Below are 17,758 nucleotides of genomic sequence, written 5' to 3' on the forward strand. Positions count from 1 at the left end.
AGAGCTCCTTGATGTCACACTCAGTCAGATGCTGCCTTGATATCAAGGGCAGTCACACCCACTTCACCTCTAGAGTCCAGCTCTTTTGTCAGTGTTTGAGCCAAGGTTGTAATGAGGTCAGAAGCTTATTAACCCTGGCAGAATCCAAAATGAGCAATGAGCAAGTTATTGCTAAGTGCCAGTTGATAGCATTATTGTTGGCATCTTAGATCACTTTGTCGATGATAAAGAAGTGGCTGATGAGACAGTAACTGGCTGGATTTGATTTATCCTACTTTTGTGGATGGGACATATTTGGGCAGTTTCCCACAATGCCAGCTAGATAACAGTGTTGTGGCTGTACTTAAACAACTTGGCTAGGAGCACAAATGGTTGCACAGCACAGGTTTTCAGTACTATTGCCATTGTTGTCAGGACCCATAGCCTTTGCCATGATTGTGCTCGAGGGATAAATATTGACCAGGACACTTTCCTTACCTTTAAAATATTGCCTTGGTATCCTCTAGAGCCACCTGAGTAAAAATCAGTTTGCTATCTCAGTCAAAAGATTTAACCTCTGCTAGTGCAATGCTGCTTTAGTACTTCACAGAAGTATCAGCCCAAATTCCTGTGCTCATGTCTCTGGAGTGGGACTTGAACCAACAACAGTTGGACTCAAAGGTAAAAGTGCTAATAATCCTCATCAGATTGAGACAGCAGATATTCATTTCACTTAGAATCATTACAACAGAGACAAAAGCATGGCCAGTTGGGGCCGTTTTCAAATCCAGATTAAGGAAATAGTATGCTAACCCCACCCCAACAAAGGTATATTTCACAATAATTTACATTTCCCATCATCCCACTCCAACTCATTTTGCCAGCAAACATCAATTCTCCACTCTCCCCCCCCCCCAAACGCTTCTTAAATGGGAGACCCCTTTTCTTTAAATCATGTTCTACTCTCCATAAAGGGAAACATCCTTTCACCATCCACCCTTCAAGTGCCTTCAGGACCTTATGTTTCAGTAAGTTTATCTCTCATTCTTCTAAACGTCTATCGATACAGGTCCAATCTTTACTCACAAGATAACCCCTTCTTCCAGGGAATCAATCAAATGAATCTTCTCTGAACTGTTTCTAATGCAATTGTGTCCTTTCCTAAATAAGGAGAGCAAAACTGTACACAGATGTGATCTCACCAATGCCCTGGACAACTACAGCAAAACTTTCCTATTGTTTAATTCCAACCCCCTTGCAAGAAATAACAACACGCCATTTGCCTTCCTAATCACTTGTTGTACCTGCATGCTGATGTTTTGTGACACCCAGATCCCTCTGTATCGCAGAGTTCTTTCTTTGCCAAAGAACACCACAGTCTTGGAGGACATTCAGAAAAACATGGCTGGTTTGGAGGGGTGAAGGGTGAAAATGTACTGTTTAACTACATTTCATTTAAGAAAATGAATACAGAGGAATAATGTAATTCCCAAGCCAAAAGTTACATTAAATAAATCCAAGGCAATGATTGTATTTAAGTCTTCAATGGGAAATATCATTCATAGAAACATAGAACAGTACAGCACAGAACAGGCCCTTCGGCCCACGATGTTGTGCCGAGCTTTATCTGAAACCAAGATCAAGCTATCCCACTCCCTATCATCTTGGTGTGCTCCATGAGCCTATCCAATAACCGTTTAAATGTTCCTAAAGTGGCTGACTCCACTATCACTGCAGGCAGTCCATTCCACACCCCAACCACTCTCTGCGTAAAGAGCCTACCTCTGATATCCTTCCGATATCTCCCACCATGAACCCTATAGTTATGCCCCCTTGTAATAGCTCCATCCACCCGAGTAAATAGTTTTTGAACGATCACTCTATCTATCCCCTTCATCATTTTATAAACCTCGTCACCCCTCAACCTCCTCCACTCCAGAGAGAACAGCCCTAGCTCCCTCAACCTTTCCTCATAAGACCTACCCTCCAAACCAGGCAGCATCCTGGTAAATCTCCTCTGCACTCTTTCCAGCGCTTCCACATCCTTCTTATAGTCAGGTGACCAGAACTGCACACAATATTCCAAATGTGGTCTCACCAAGGTCCTGTACAGTTGCAGCATAACCCCACGGCTCTTAAACTCCAACCCCCTGTTAATAAAAGCTAACACACTATAGGCCTTCTTCACAGATCTATCCACTTGAGTGGCAACCTTCAGAGATCTGTGGATATGGACCCCAAGATCTCTCTGTTCCTCCACAGTCTTCAGAACCCTACCTTTGACCCTGTAATCCACATTTAAATTTGACCTACCAAAATGAATCACCTCACATTTATCAGGGTTAAACTCCATCTGCCATTTTTCAGCCCAGCTTTGCATCCTATCTATGTCTCTTTGCAGTCTACAACAGCCCTCCACCTCATCCACTACTCCACCAATTTTGGTGTCATCAGCAAATTTACTGATCCACCCTTCAGCCCCCTCCTCTAAGTCATTAATAAAAATCACAAAGAGCAGAGGACCAAGCACTGATCCCTGCGGCACTCCACTAGCAACCTGCCTCCAATCCGAAAATTTTCCATCCACCACCACCCTCTGTCTTCGATCAGATAGCCAGTTACCTATCCAATCGGCCAACTTTCCCTCTATCCCACACCTCCTTACTTTCATCATAAGCCGACCATGGGGGACCTTATCAAACACCTTACTAAAATCCATGTATTTGACATCAACTGCCCTACCTCCATCAACACACTTAGTTACCTCCTCAAAAAATTCAATCAAATTTGTGAGGCACGACTTGCCCTTCACGAATCCGTGCTGACTATCCCGGATTAATCCGCATCTTTCTAAATGGTCGTAAATCCCATCCCGAAGGACCTTTTCCATCAACTTACCAACCACCGAAGAAGGACTAACCAGCCTATAATTACCAGGGTCATTTCTATTCCCTTTCTTAAACAGAGGAACAACATTCGCCACTCTCCAGTCCTCTGGCACCATCCCCATGGACAGTGAGGACCCAAAAATCAAAGCCAAAGGCTCTGCAATCTCATCCCTTGCCTCCCAAAGAATCCTAGGATATATTTCATTAGGCCCAGGGGACTTGTCGACCTTCAGTTTATTCAAAACTGCTAGTACATCCTCCCTCCGAACATCTACTTCCTCCAGCCTATTAGCCTGTAACACCTTCTCTTCCTCAAAAACATGGCCCCTCTCCTTGGCGAACACTGAAGAAAAGTATTCATTCATCACCTCTCCTATCTCTACTGACTCCATACACAAGTTCCCACTACTGTCCTTGACCGGCCCTAACCTCACCCTGGTCATTCTTTTATTCCTCACATAAGAGTAAAAAGCCTTGGGGTTTTCCTTGATCCGACCCGCCAAGGACTTCTCATGCCCCCTCCTAGCTCTCCTAAGCCCCTTTTTCAGCTCATTCCTTGCTAACTTGTAACCCTCAATCGAGTCATCTGAACCTTGTTTTCTCATCCCTACATAAGCTTCCCTCTTCCTTTTTACAAGACATCCCACCTCTTTCGTGAACCATGGTTCCCTCACTCGGCCATTTCCTCCCTGCCTGACAGGGACATACCTATCAAGGACATCCAGTATTTGTTCCTTGAAAAAGTTCCACTTTTTATTAGTGCCTTTCCCTGACAGTTTCTGTTCCCATCTTATGCCCCCTAATTCATGCCTAATCGCATCATAATTACCTCTCCCCCAATTATAAACCTTGCCCTGCCGTACGGCCCTATCCCTCTCCATTGCAATAACAAAAGACACCGAATTGTGGTCACTATCTCCAAAGTGCTCTCCCACAACCAAATCAAACACTTGGCCCGGTTCATTTCCCAGTACCAAATCCAATGTGGCCCAACTTTACTTCCAATTCAAAATGTTTCCAAGACCAATACAAACCATTGTGGCTATGATTCTCAGACTATGGAACCTCATCAACCTTGAAGGAGGCACCTAATTTTTCCACTCAGCATCTCAGGAGATCATCGATCGGATAGCCAAACTCGCATCCCATTATAAGCATTTCTCATCATACACAAGTAATAGTAATATAATTCTCCACACTAGTTGTTTGGTATGAAAGAATGGTGTAGGTTGTGTTCAAGATTTCCACTCAGTTCATAAAAAGGACAATTCCACCACCAGTCTACTCTTGATTGTCAACGAAGTGATGGAAGAGGTCATTGATAGTGCTATCAAGCAGCATTTACTTAACAGTAACCCGGTCACTGGCACACAGTTGTGGTTCCACCAGGGCCACTTAGCTCCCAACCTCATTACAGCCTTGGTCCAAACATGGACAAAAGAGCTGAACTCAAGAGATGAGACACAAATGCAAAGCAATAACTAACTCAAACAAGATAAAATCTAACCATCGCCCCGTGACATTCAACAGCATTATCATTGAATCCCCTACTCTAAACATCCTGGAGGTTAACATTGACAGAAACTGAACTGCACCAGCCATATAAATATTGTAGCTACAAGATTAGGTCGGAGGCTAGGAATCCTGTGGCAAGTAATTCACCTCCTGACTCCCCAACTAGAAGGACATGGGCAGCAGATGCCTGGGAACACCATCCTCCATGTTCCCCTCCAAACCATCATATCATCCTAATTTGGAACTAGTATGCCATTCCTTTACTGTCGCTGGGACAAAACACTGGAAGCCCCTTCCTAACAGCTCTATCGATGTACATACAGCACATGGACTGCAGCGGTTCAGGAAGATGGTTTCTCATCAGATTATCAAAGGCAATTGAGAATGGGCAACAAGTGCTAGCCTCACCAGTAACACACACACCCCGTGAAAAAGTTTTAAAACTGTTGCCTCTACCACAACTATTTTAGCAGGGAACATGACATTCTATGAGCAAGGACAAATTTTTGCTCTCACCGGATGCTCCTCTCAAGCTGTTATGGCATGAAGCAGCCAGAACTCCTTTATATATCAAAACAGGCCTCGCAAACTCACATTTATACAGCAACTTTAACAAGTAAAACATCCCCAAGAAAGTTAACATTTTTCACCAATCCACATTATAACAGGCGACCAATAGCTCAGAGTTAGGTTTATAGCAGTAGTTTTGACGAGAGATGGGCAAAGGGATTTGGAAATGGAATTCCAGGGCTTTGGGTCGAGATAACTTTAGGCTGGATGAGGATGGTGAAGTGAAGAAAATCCAAGAGTAGAATTGGAGAAGCCTAAAGAGTTGTAAAGCTGGAGGAGATTACAGAGATAGAGATTAAAGAATTTGAAAATCAGGATGAAAATTTTAAAATCAAGGCATTGAGACTTTGCCAGCCTGGAGTCAATGCAAGTCATTGAGCACAGGGGTGGCGATTGAAGCAGACCTGGTGCAAGCTCAAGCTTACAAGGTGAAATTGGCCAGGAGAGCATTGGAATAATCAGGCCTAGAAGAAACAATGGCTTGAATGAGAGTTCCAGCAGATGACCTGAGCTTCCTGTCAAAGGGTTAGCTGTGAAAGCAGTCAGTGACATCAGAGCTTGGACTACCGCAGTCTCAGCTCAGTAAAGCTACATGGTCCAGGCAGAAAGGATTCAAGGGAATACCTGGGCACAAACATATTTTCCTAAAAACAGTTGAGAAATGCAAGAGACAGTGTACAGTTTGGATTTTAAAATGTTGAGACCATGATGGAATGCATTGATTTATCCCTCCATCCTGTTTCAATCTCTTGCTCCTATATTCCAAGTAACAATCTCTCTTTATGCACCTGTGACAGACAATCTGACATAAACCATATGACTGAAGTACAATCCTCCTCACATTATACTATTTTTAAATTGGATTTGATTGTGACAGGGTACAGTAGCATAGTGCGACTGAATTAATGGTCCAGAGACTCAAGTTCAAATCTCATCACTGGCAATTGGAGGAACTTAAATTCAATTAACTAACTAAATCTGAAATAAAAAGACAGCATCAGTAATGTTAACATTGGAACTACTGGACTGGCATCAAAGTCTTCACTGACTCACTGATATCCTTTCAGGAAGCCAACCTGCCCTCCTTACTCGGTCTGATTTATATATTTTCAGACCAATAGCAATGTGGTCAACTCTTTCCTAGCCTCTGAAGTGGTGGATGGAAACAAGATACATAATTGTATGCTCCCACTGAGGGAGTGCCTTCATTGCACAGGCCACACCAGTTCAAGGCGGCAGCGCACCACCAACTTCACAAGGGTGATTAGGTATGAGCAATTCAAATCCCATATCCCTTGAAGAGGGATTGGAGGCATTAGAGAAGATTCGTGGGATGAAGTGGCTGTCTTACGAGGAAATGTTGAGCAGGCTGGGCCTGTATCCATTGAGAGTTTAAAAGAATGAGAGGTGATCTTATTGAAACATAGGATTCAGAGGGGAATTGACAGGGTAGATATTGAGAGGATGTTTCCTTACATGGGGCACCTAGAACTAGAGGACAAAGTATAACAACGAGGAGCCAATTTACGATGGAGGAGGTGGAATTTCTTCCCTCAGAAGGTCATTAATCTTTGGAATTCTCTCCTGCAGAGAGCTATAGATGCTGGATCATTGAATATATACATCCAAGGTTACATAGACAGATTTTTGATCTACAAAGGAGCCGAGGGTTATGGAGGGCTGGTAGGAAAATGGAGTTATGGCCACAATCAGATCAACTATGATCTTACTGACTGGCAAAGCTGGCTTGAGGGGCCAAATGGACTACTCATGGTCTTATGTTTATTCTTTCATGAGATGTAGGCATCACTGGCAAGGCCAGCGTTTACTGCTCAGTCCTAATTACCATGGAAAAGGTGGTGGTGCGTCACCTCCTCGAACCACTGCAGTCCATCTGGTTATTTTCTTATCTGGAACACATGGTAGCTGCATAAGTGCAGGCAGGGTACAGTGCAGGAGTAATAAAGTTGACTGTGTTGCAGTATTCAGGTTGCACATTTCTTAAATCCCCAACTTAGCTATTAAGGACATTTGTTAACCTAAAAATGTAACTGAAATGTAGTGTTGAGTTAGTGTTACAGGGCTTGCATATGGAATCTCTTGCACAGCACAATGATTTTTCATTTCTATCCTGTGAAACTGATCATATTTTCACACGAACACACAAATCAGGAGCAGGTCACTCAGCTCTATGGCCTGCTCCACCATTTGATAAGATCATGCTCATTCTGACTGTTGCCTCTAATTTCCCATTTACCCCCAGATAGAAACGCACAAATTACATAGCAGCATCAGACTTAGGGGCAGTTATAGCCATGAGAATTCATAGAATCATAGAAACCCTGCAGTGCAGGAAGAGGCCATCTGGCCCATCGTGTCTGCACCGACCACAATCCCACCCAGGCCCTACCCCCCTATCCCTACACATTTACCCGCTAATCCCTCTAACCTACGCATCTCAGGACACTAAGGGGCAATTTTAGCTTGGCCAATCAACCTAACCCGCACATCTGTGGGAGGAAACCGGAGCACCCGGAGGAAACCCACGCAGACACGAGGAGGATGTGCAAACTCCACACAGACAGTGACCCAAGCCGGGAATCAAACCCAGGTCCCTGGAGCTGTGAAGCAGCAGTGCTAACCACTGTGCTACCGTGCCACCCCATTCACATTGCTGTCCCATACATTGAGTGATTTTACTTTCCCCAAAACATTAGCCACCAGTTAAGTTGAAATGAAGAATTTCACATATCAACTCAACATCTTCTGAAGTATCCAGCAGTAAAAGTGCCAGAAGCGCAGATGAAAATATTATCCCTAATTAGAATCAACAACTAAATCTAAACCACAATATATAATTATTTATTTCATATTTAATTAAGGGTCAATTCCAGGCAACAAAAATCTGTGTGTTAAATGAGTTCAACTAATTTCTATAAGGAATACCACACAATTGTTCTTTAAGAAAAGACAGCAGTGCCATTTCATAACTGCATGCTTTGGCAATGAGATTTGGAGAACTGCACGCAAGTGAACAGAAATACCAATGCAGGTCATTTGACCCACTGTACCAGTTCCAATGTTAACTTATCACCAGAGTCTTCGATTATAATCCTGTTTCTTCCTTTCTCCCTTTGATATGCTTCAAATATTTATCTCACTCATTCTTTATGTAAGCAATTCAGCTTCATTAATCACTTGTGATGCTATATTGTAATAACCACTGGCATTTCTCCTGATCTCGAACCAGGGGATCAGAGTCTCAGGTCAAAGGGATTGACTATTTAGGGCCATGATGAAAGAATGTTTCAGATTTATCAAGGGGCTTTAACCTAACTTAACAGCAAATTCGGCATTTTTGTCGTCACTTTTTAACGAGGAATGATTTCTTCATTCTGAGGGTGGCGAATCTTTGAAATTCTGCACTGCAGAGGGCTGTGGAATATTTGAGTATTTTCAAGAATTGGCTACTAAGGGAATCAATGGACCTGGGATAGTGAAGGAAAGTGACATTGAGGTAGAAAATCAGTCATGAACTTAGTGAATAAGAGAACATGGTCTACTCCTGAACTGGAAACACAGTAGGGATCAACAGGGCGTTTTCACAGTTTGACAGGCAATGACTAGAGGAGTATGCAAGGATCAGTGCTGGGGTCTCAGCTCTATACAATCTATATTCATGACTGATACAAAGAGATAGAGTAATATATCCAAGTTTGCTGATAATACAAAGATAAGTGGGAATGCAAATTGTGAGGAGGACATAAAGAGGAAGCAAAAATACATAGAAGTTTGAGTGGGTAAAAATGCTTCATACCAGCAAATCTAAATTGCACTTTTGCCATGGTCCCTATTCTGAAGTACCCAAAACTGCACATAGACTTACAATGGTGAAATGAAGTTTTTTCAAATAACATATACTGCATTTTATGGTAAACAGACTGGATTCTTCTACTGAACTAACTTTGTTGGGATGATTGGAAATTTGAAGTGCAGCAATTGAAACATACAAACATTAACATACAATAAACATACAAATTAGTAATAGGTCAATTTTTGGCCCCTCGACCCTGCTCCGCCATTCCATAAAGCCATGGCTGATCTGACTGTAATCTCAACTCCACTTTCCCACCTATGCCTGTCAATCTTTCACCCCCTTGTTAATCAAGGATCTATCTAGCTCTGCTTTAAAAAAGATTCTGCTTCCACCACCTTTTGAGGAAGAGTGGTCCAAAGAGAGACGACCCTCAGAACATAATTCTCCTTATGTCTGTCTTAAATTATGGACCCCTTATTTCTAAATAATGACTCCTAGTTCAAGATTTTCCCACAAGAGTAAACATCCTTTCCACATTCACCCTGTCAACCACTAAAGAAAGTCAATCAAAAAGGGGGTTGTATTGGTCAGAAAATTATAAAGAGTCCATCAGGAAGGATAGAACTACCAATTCAAAATATGTAAGTGTTTCTATTGGCACTGATGTTCAAACCAGTGTTATAAAATTGCAGTTACAGGTATTCACATCCAAATGTCATATTTTGTAACATAAGAACAAGATAGGCCATTCGGCCCCTCAAGCCTGCTCTGTCAATTAACTAGTTTATGGGTGACTCTTTGAAATGCACACATTTCAGAGTCATCTAAAGATTGATAGGAGACACACACTTAGATTGACAGTGGACATTTTTGAAAACAAAACTCTGACACTAATCGATAAAAGTTCGCTTTAAAGCTTTGAATGAATTATTTGGAATACAGAATAAATTTTAAAATAACCAGTCAACAAAGTGATTTTGATTATCCAAGCTTTGCTCCATCATGAAATGGTTATTGCAAATAACCACTCAATTTGTGCACAGGATTTCCGGTAATGTATAGGAGTACAGGGCTCTGATGAAGAGTCACCCAGACTCGAAACATCAGCTCTATTCTCTCTCCACAGATGCTGTCCTACCTGCTGAGATTTTCCAGCATTTTCTGTTTTTGTTTCAGGATCCAGCATCTGCAGTAATTTGCTTTTATTATAGTACAGTAATTGACTTCTCCTTCATCGAAGTGTCAATCTTTCAATCAACAAGAAGCAAATGGAAAATTATTTTTCATGGTTTATGTTGCCCTCATTCAATGAATTAAAGTCTGAGTGCTTCATTGCACACCTGCAAACTGCTCACTCAGCTTGCAGAAGGATCTCAAGTCTCTAAAATGATAACACTAGTTTCTGTTCAGCTGCTCAATTGACAAAATCACATCACTTACAAACTAATCTGGTACAGCATACACAATCTGTAAACTTTTTTAATTAACCAAATTTCTCCAAATTAAGCATCTCAATGACCAAGATTAAGAAATTCATAGCAACAGGTTTAAATAGAATGAACAAAGGAAGGTAATGACAACAGATATGTTTTCAAAGCTCATCTAACTTCTCAGAAATTATCATGATCCAAAAATTGAAATGATAAAGGAGGATCTGAATGGCAATTGAAAAAGAAATGGATTATATAAAATGTAAAACATAAATGCACACATTTCAACTAAATAGCTAAATAAACCATTCTATGGCAAAGCATGATTTTTTTTCATCTGCTGCATACAAATGATTGGACATTTCTTATGGCAGATGGGAATTTGTACTAAACTTGCAAAGTGAAGCAGTTATATTTGGATGTTTATGCCAATAAGACCATGGACTATATAAAAAATAAAAGATTGCCATTAAACCAAATTCTGTTTTGTAATCTGTCCTATTGCAACTTAAGCTGAAGTACATGTAGAAGTCTGAATTGCCATATGTAAATTTGTAATACTTAAACCAAAGCTCAAGACTTCTCCATTACAAAGGCCACCTGCTTCCACCTTCCTATCACCAGTCTCCAGTCAGCCCATCTGTTGCTGAAAACCTTCACTGATGTCTTTGCTACTACCAGATTTGAGACTATTTCAATGCCCTCCAGACCAGCCTTGCAACTTCCATCTCATATAAATTTGAGCTGATCCTAAACTCTGCATCCCATATTCTAACTCCATGCCGTGCTAGCTGACCTACACTGATGCCTGGTTTGTCTCAGATTTTAAATTATTTAAATCCCTCCAAGACAGCACTCCAACATAACACTGTCCCCTTCCATTCCCACCAACCGAAGCTCTAAAATTCCCTCCTTAAATCTCTGCCTCTCTCTCCTCCTCAAAGGTTATCAAAACGTACCTTTGACCATGTTTTCAGTCAACCCTCTAAAGACAACCAACTTAATATCAACCTTGTCTATTAGAATCCAATGAAGCACCTTCATCACCTGAAGGTCCATTTTTCTATGACATACGCACAAAATAAATCCAAACCATTGCTCTAACAAGCACCTCAGACTCTTTTTGCAATTTATGTAGGGCACAAAGTTTCAAAACTAAAGAGTTGAATTTTTTTTAAAATTCTAACAGTCTTCCTTCACTCGTTAAATCACAGTTCACTGGATTGCTTATTTCAAAACTAGAATATCAAACAACAGCTTCCAAGATCAAAATTGCACACGAGAAGTCAACTTTATGTATGAAACCCGAGTTCCCATTAGAAAGGGTAACTTTCTGTCATGATCTATGGTCAAGTTCAAAGTAAACACAAGAATTTGTTTTACTGCCAGACATTGAAACTTCAATCACTTTGCAAATTTGATTGACAGATACTTTTATTACCCCTACCATTAATGTGTATTGCCAGTCGTCCCAATGCAATATTTCTTTGCAAAAATTTTCATTAAACGTTACTGTGATCAGCTAACTATTTTTCACCCAAAACAGCACTGAAATGCCATAATAAGCATTCCTGAGAGAGTATACTGCGGGTATGCAAAATATTCTTCCAAATGCAATTCCCTTTACAGCACAATATACACTATCATTTTCATCGAGATAAACAAACACCGAAATACAGATGAGAAAAAACAGATAGTGTAGAAATCCAAATAAACCACCTGTCTGGTATGTAAAAAAAACATGCAGGTAGACTTCAAAAATAATAAAGGCGCACAATTTGAAACAAATGTAAGAGATGATCAGACTGCGCTGCTCAAAAACTTAAAGAGGACTGGAGAATTCATTACTACACTCTGTGGAAATATAGTGCTAACTACTTTGTGTTTGTGTGAGGAAAATATGTGAAGGATGCTCTCAAAGTGGGGTTAAAGAGTTGGAAGGAGCCCAAATCTTTGAGAGTGAGGGTGGCGGGTTGGGGTTGGTTCACTAAATGGTAAAGAGGGGTTTTGGTTGGGAGTTGCAGGGTTGAAGAGTTGCAGGTAGCAAAGGCCTAGCGAGCGAGGCTGAATTTACAACGCCCTTTACATGTCCCTCTCTGGTACACCGGCTAATTTTTGGTGTGTGTGTGTGTGCTATTTTACTCCCCCTGGGCCTTGCACACACACATATATATATAAATATATGTAATGCAAGAGGCTGCATGCCTCCCTGATTTACCTCCCCGTGTAAGGTGCCGTTGGTCCCGCCGCCTCCTCCTCCACCGCTGCTGCTCCCATTGCTGGACGAGGGCGTCAGGCTTTTTTGTTGACGGCTCACTGTCTTGCCACCGCCCCGCTTATTTTTCCTCCTCTTCGCCCGTTTGGCGTCGGCAGGGCTCATTGCGACTGTGTGGGCCGGCAGGGGGGAGGGGAGGGATGCTGGGGAGGATGGCTCGGCCTGACCCAGGGAGGGAGCAGGCTGTCTGGAGGGAGCTGAGGGAGGGAGGGAAGGCCGGGGCGGAGGAGGAGGAGGGGAGAAGAATCGTCTCCTCTCCTTTTTGGCTCTTCTTTCCTCCCCACCCTCTCTCTTTCTCTTCTCTCCGATTATATTGTTTGGAGAGGGGTTTTTTTTTGTTTGGGTTGCTTGTTTGTTTATTTTTTTTCCCCTCCTCCTCCTCCTCCCCCCGCCGCCGATGCGAGCAGGAATAAGCAGCGAGAGCCGCGCTCTTTGCTCCGGGCTCGGGCTCCGCTCTCGGCGCCGCTGACAGGATCCGAACCGATTCCAATATGGCGGCGAGTGCAGGGCCCTATCCCGGCGGCCCCCGCGCCGGCTCACCGCGCCTGCGCCGCCCGCCGCCCGCGCTGCATGCCGGCCATTGTAGTTCCCTGCTCCCTTCCCCCCCCCTCAGCCTGCCAGTCCTCCCTGCCCTTCCCCCATCCCCTTCTCCCTGCCCCCCCCCCCCATCCCCTTCCCCTCCTCTCTGGGTCTCTCAGCCTTTCTTTCTTTAAAACCTGTCAATTTTCACTCCCACTAGGTCTTTCCTTTTCCTTAAACCTCTCCACCTTTTCTCCCTCTGGATATCCCTTCTTTTCATTTCAACCTTTTTCCCACTCTAGATCTCTGAATCTGTTCTTATGTTTTCTCTCTTCCAGCCCTCCCCCCTCTCTAGGTCTCTTAGTCTTTCTTTCTTAAATCTTTCCGTTTTTATCCCTCTCTGTCTTTCCTTCTTAAAGCTGTCCACCTTTTCTCCCTCTGGGTATCCCTTCCTTCTGAAACATTTCAATCTTTTTCCCACTCTAGATCTCTCAGCCTTTCTTTCTTAAACCTGTCAATTTTCACTCCCACTAGGTCTTTCCTTCTTCTTAAACCTCTCCACCTTTTCTCCCTCTGGATATACCTTCCTTTTCATTTCAATCTTCTTCCCACTCTAGATCTCTGAATCTGTCCTTATGTTTTTTCTCTTCCAGTCCTCCCTCCTCCCTGGGTCTCTCTGTCTTTCCTTCTTAAATCTGTCCACATTTTCTCCCTCTGGACATCTCTTCCTTCTGAAACATTTCAATCTTTTTCCCACTCTAGATCTCTTAGAGTTTCTTTCTTAAACCTGTCAATTTTTACCCCGTCTAGGTCACCTGGTATTTCCTTCTTCTTAAACCTCTCCTTCTGGGTATCCCTTCCTTATTTTTATTTCATTTTTTCCATTCTAGATTTCTTAATCTGTCCTTAAACCACTCAACATTATGTTTTCTCCCTTTAGGCTTTATGGTAGAAATCATAGAATCCTACAGTGCAAAAGGAGGGCATTCAGCCCTTCAAGTCTGTACCAACCATAATCCCACACAGGCCCTATCCCCATAACCCCATACATTTGCCCTCGCTAGTCCCCCGGACACTAAGGGAATTTAGCACCGCCAATCCACCTAACCCGCACATCCTCGGACTATGGGAGGAAACCAGAGCACCCAGAGGAAACTCATGCAGACACAGGGAGAACTCCAGACAGTGACCCAAGCCGGGAATCGAACCCGGATCCCTGGCACTGTGAGGCAGCAGTGCTAGTCACTATGCCGCCCCTTTCAATAAGAACGTAAGAACCAAAAGCAGGAGTAGGCCATCTGGCCCCTCAAGTCTGTTCCGCCATTCAATAAGATCATGGCTGATCTTTTTGTGGACTCAGCTCCACTTACCTGCCAAACTTTCCCCCTTCTCTTACCCTTCTTTCTTTAGGCCTCTGACTATTTGCTTCTCCTCTTCCACCTAAGTCTCTCAATATCCCACCCCAGGATAGGCCTCTAACATCTTTTCTGTTTCCAGGCCTCAGTCCTTCCTTTTCATCCCTCGGTGCTCCCCGCTTAGTTTTTCACTCTTGTCCTCGCTTTTCCTTCTTTTCTCCCCAGCCATACATTCTGTATTTTTTTTGCAATGTTATTGTCTAAAAGCCTGAAAGTTTTTTTGATGGAGAAAATAAGATTAATTTTGATTTGATTTCTTATTGTCACATGTATTAACATACAGTGAAAAGTATTGTTTCTTGCACGCTATACAGACAAAGCATACCGTTCATAGAGAAGGAAACGAGAGAGTGTAGAATGTAGTGTGACAGTCATAGCTAGGGTGCAGAGAAAGATCAACTTAATGTAAGGTAAGTCCATTCAAAAGTCTGACAGCAGCAGGGAAGAAGCTGTTCTTGAGTCGGTTGGTACATGACCTCAGACTTTTGTATCTTTTTCCCGACGGAAGAAGATGGAAGAGAGTATGTCCGGGGTGCATGAGGTCCTTAATTATGCTGGTTGCTTTGTCGAGGCAGCGGGAAGTGTAGACAGTCAATGGATGGGAGGCTAGTTTGCGTGATGGATTGGGCTACATTCACGACGTCCTTGCGGTCTTGGGCAGAGCAGGAACCATACCAAGCTGTGATACAACCAGAAAGAATGCTTTCTATGGCGCATCTGTAAACGTTGGTGAGAGTCGTAGCTGACATGCCAAATTTCCTTAGTCTTCTGAGAAAGTAGAGATTTGGCAGGAGAGTTGGTAACCCGAGGACATAATTTAAGGTGGTTGACAAAATGAGTAGAGGGGAGATTAGGATATTTTATTTGTTTATACAGTGAGTTGTGGTCTGGAATATGCTTCTGAGTGAGTGACAAAAGCAGATTTACCAATACTTTTAAATGGGAATTGGATAAATACTGAAGTAGAAATCATAGAAACCCTACAGTACAGAAAGAGGCCATTCGGCCCATCAAGTCTGCACGAACCACAATCCCACCCAGGCCCTACCCCCATATCCTACCTGCTAATCCCTCTAACCTACGCATCCCAGGACACTAAGGGGCAATTTCAGCATGGCCAATCAACCTAACCCGCACATCTTTGAACTGTGGGAGGAAACCCACGCAGACACGAGGAGAATGTGCAAATTCCACACAGACAGTGACCCAAGCCGGGAATCGAACCCAGTTCCCTGGAGCTGTGAAGCAGCAGTGCTAACCACTGTGCTACTGTGCCGCTATTCCCCTATGAGTACTATGAGAGAAGGCACTCATTAGAGAACCCTTTCCGAATCACAATGGGGCACTTCTGTTGTACGTGTTATGTCAATCTCTTTGGAAGACCCACCCCCAATCTTGGTCATTGTAGTCCTTTGTTTGTCTCACTTTCCCCTTTTCCTTCACCTAAAATTTTTGGGTTTTTTTCCTCTCTTTCCACCATCCTGGAGGCACTGACCACCATTCCCCCAGGTAGCTCGCCCAGCTAGCTCTTTATTTTTGTGCGAAGCTGACAAACTGATGAGCATGGGGGTGATGTTTGGTCCAGGGAGGGTGGATAAGCTGAGGGGATGGTATCAGTCCTGTACACGTGCCCAACTGAGGGGTAATGGGGAGTGAAAATCCTGGTTGATTTTACCCCCTTCCGAGTCCAGAAAACCTAAGGCAATTGCAGCTTTCACCCCTGTCCCACCTGGCCCCTGATCCTTCCACCTGCACTTGTTAACCAAATAACCCAGGTGAAGAGTATTGCTTTTCTGCCAACCTTCTCTTTATTTACACCTTGCCCATTCCCACTCGCCTGCCACCACACTCCACACCCCCCCCACTTCCCACTTCCCCCACACCACCCTCTACACCAACCACCCCCCCTCCCGCCAGCATCACCCACTACCCTGCTGCCCCCCCCCTCCAGTGCTTTTATGTCTTTGGCAGGTGGGAAAATTGAACTACATTCCCACAATGCCATGGGCCCAACAATCCATCAGAAGAGAGGGACTGGCCGTGTACAGAGAGTGCAGTGGGAGCTGTAGTTTTGAGTGGTGTTTTGGGCATTGCACTGTGGTGTTTTGAGTGGTGTTTTGGGCATTCCCCCAACTATCACATAAGGCAGCCAGGTAAAAGGCTCGTTTTATGGTGAAATGCAAGTGCTGTTTGCTTATTGAAATTTTACTTTGACGAGGGAACAGTATGTAAATTACAGCAATTTTTACAAAAACAAAAAAAAATTGTCAAGAACATAGAAACATAGAAGATAGGAGCAGGAGGAGGCCATTCAGCCCTTTGAGCCTGCTCTGCCATTCATTACGATCATGGCTGATCATCCAACTCAATAGCCTAATCCTGCTTTCTCCCCATAACCTTTGATCCCATTCACCCCAAGTGCTATATCCAGCCGCCTCTTGAATACATTCAATGTTTTGGAATCAACTACTTCCCGTGGTGATGAATTCCAGAGACTTACCACTCTCTGGGTGAAGAAATGTCTCCTCACCTCCATCCTAAATGGTCTACCCTGAATCCTCAGAATGTGTTCCCTGGTTCTGGGCACCCCCATCATCGGGAATATCCTCCCTGCATCTACCCTGTCTAGTCCTGTTAAAATTTTATAAGAACAAATGAAAAGTCTAAGATAAGAAAAGGTTCTGTGAAGGTCACCTCTCATCTACTCCAAATCACCAGCCTCTGCACAGAAAGTAAACTATTTTAACAAAATGCTAGTTAAACTCAAAAACCAAAATGTCTTAATCAAAATATAAGCTTTGAATTAATTGCAGCAGAAATTATATATTGTGCTGACATCACAAGGCATCTTTTATTTTTCATTAACCTATCTCTTTTTGTTCTCTCCAGTCTCCAAAGAGATGAAAAATTCTTGATCTGGTTTCTGAGGGAAACTTTACAACAGTTGTGAAGCTTATGATGTTGAGTGACCCAAGGTCAAATTGTGAGTTCACCAAATAGATTTCCAGATGAAAAGACCGGGATATGATCAGGATAAATATTGTTCAGGGTAAAGCTGTATGTCTTTCACAAATACTTCTGAAATAACCAGATGACAAACTGGTAATAATTCAGATTTCATTAGATCATTAAATTAATTCTGTACAGATGGGAGAAGCCATTCAATTCAGCCCATTTCCACCCAGAGAAAGCCCGACATCTCCTCCAGATCAGGTTCCACTCCTCCAGTAGAAAAACAGTTCTAGGCAGTGATCACCCATTGCATTTATCAATCTTCCTTGCTGCAATACTCCATTTCACACTCAGCAATCTCCCCATTAGAGTGGAGCTAAACTACAGAACAAACAGGA

The 17,758-nt window shown here is 43.1% G+C and overlaps 1 protein-coding gene across 3 annotated transcripts in view; it reads right to left on the minus strand.

Annotated features, from left to right (window-relative positions):
* fam193a (family with sequence similarity 193 member A) overlaps window positions 1-12,993 on the minus strand; it is a 206,912-nt gene extending 193,919 nt beyond the window's left edge. For all 3 annotated transcript variants that reach the window (XM_078215170.1, XM_078215168.1, XM_078215167.1), the window contains exon 1: window positions 12,418-12,993. In XM_078215170.1, coding sequence (XP_078071296.1) covers window positions 12,418-12,579 — 162 coding nt within the window. In that variant the 5' untranslated portion in view covers window positions 12,580-12,993. The remainder of the gene's footprint in view (window positions 1-12,417) is intronic.
* Between the last annotated feature and the right edge of the window lie 4,765 nt (window positions 12,994-17,758).

The sequence above is a fragment of the Mustelus asterias genome, chromosome 6 (assembly GCF_964213995.1).
Source record: "Mustelus asterias chromosome 6, sMusAst1.hap1.1, whole genome shotgun sequence".
In the NCBI taxonomy this organism is placed as follows: domain Eukaryota; kingdom Metazoa; phylum Chordata; class Chondrichthyes; order Carcharhiniformes; family Triakidae; genus Mustelus; species Mustelus asterias.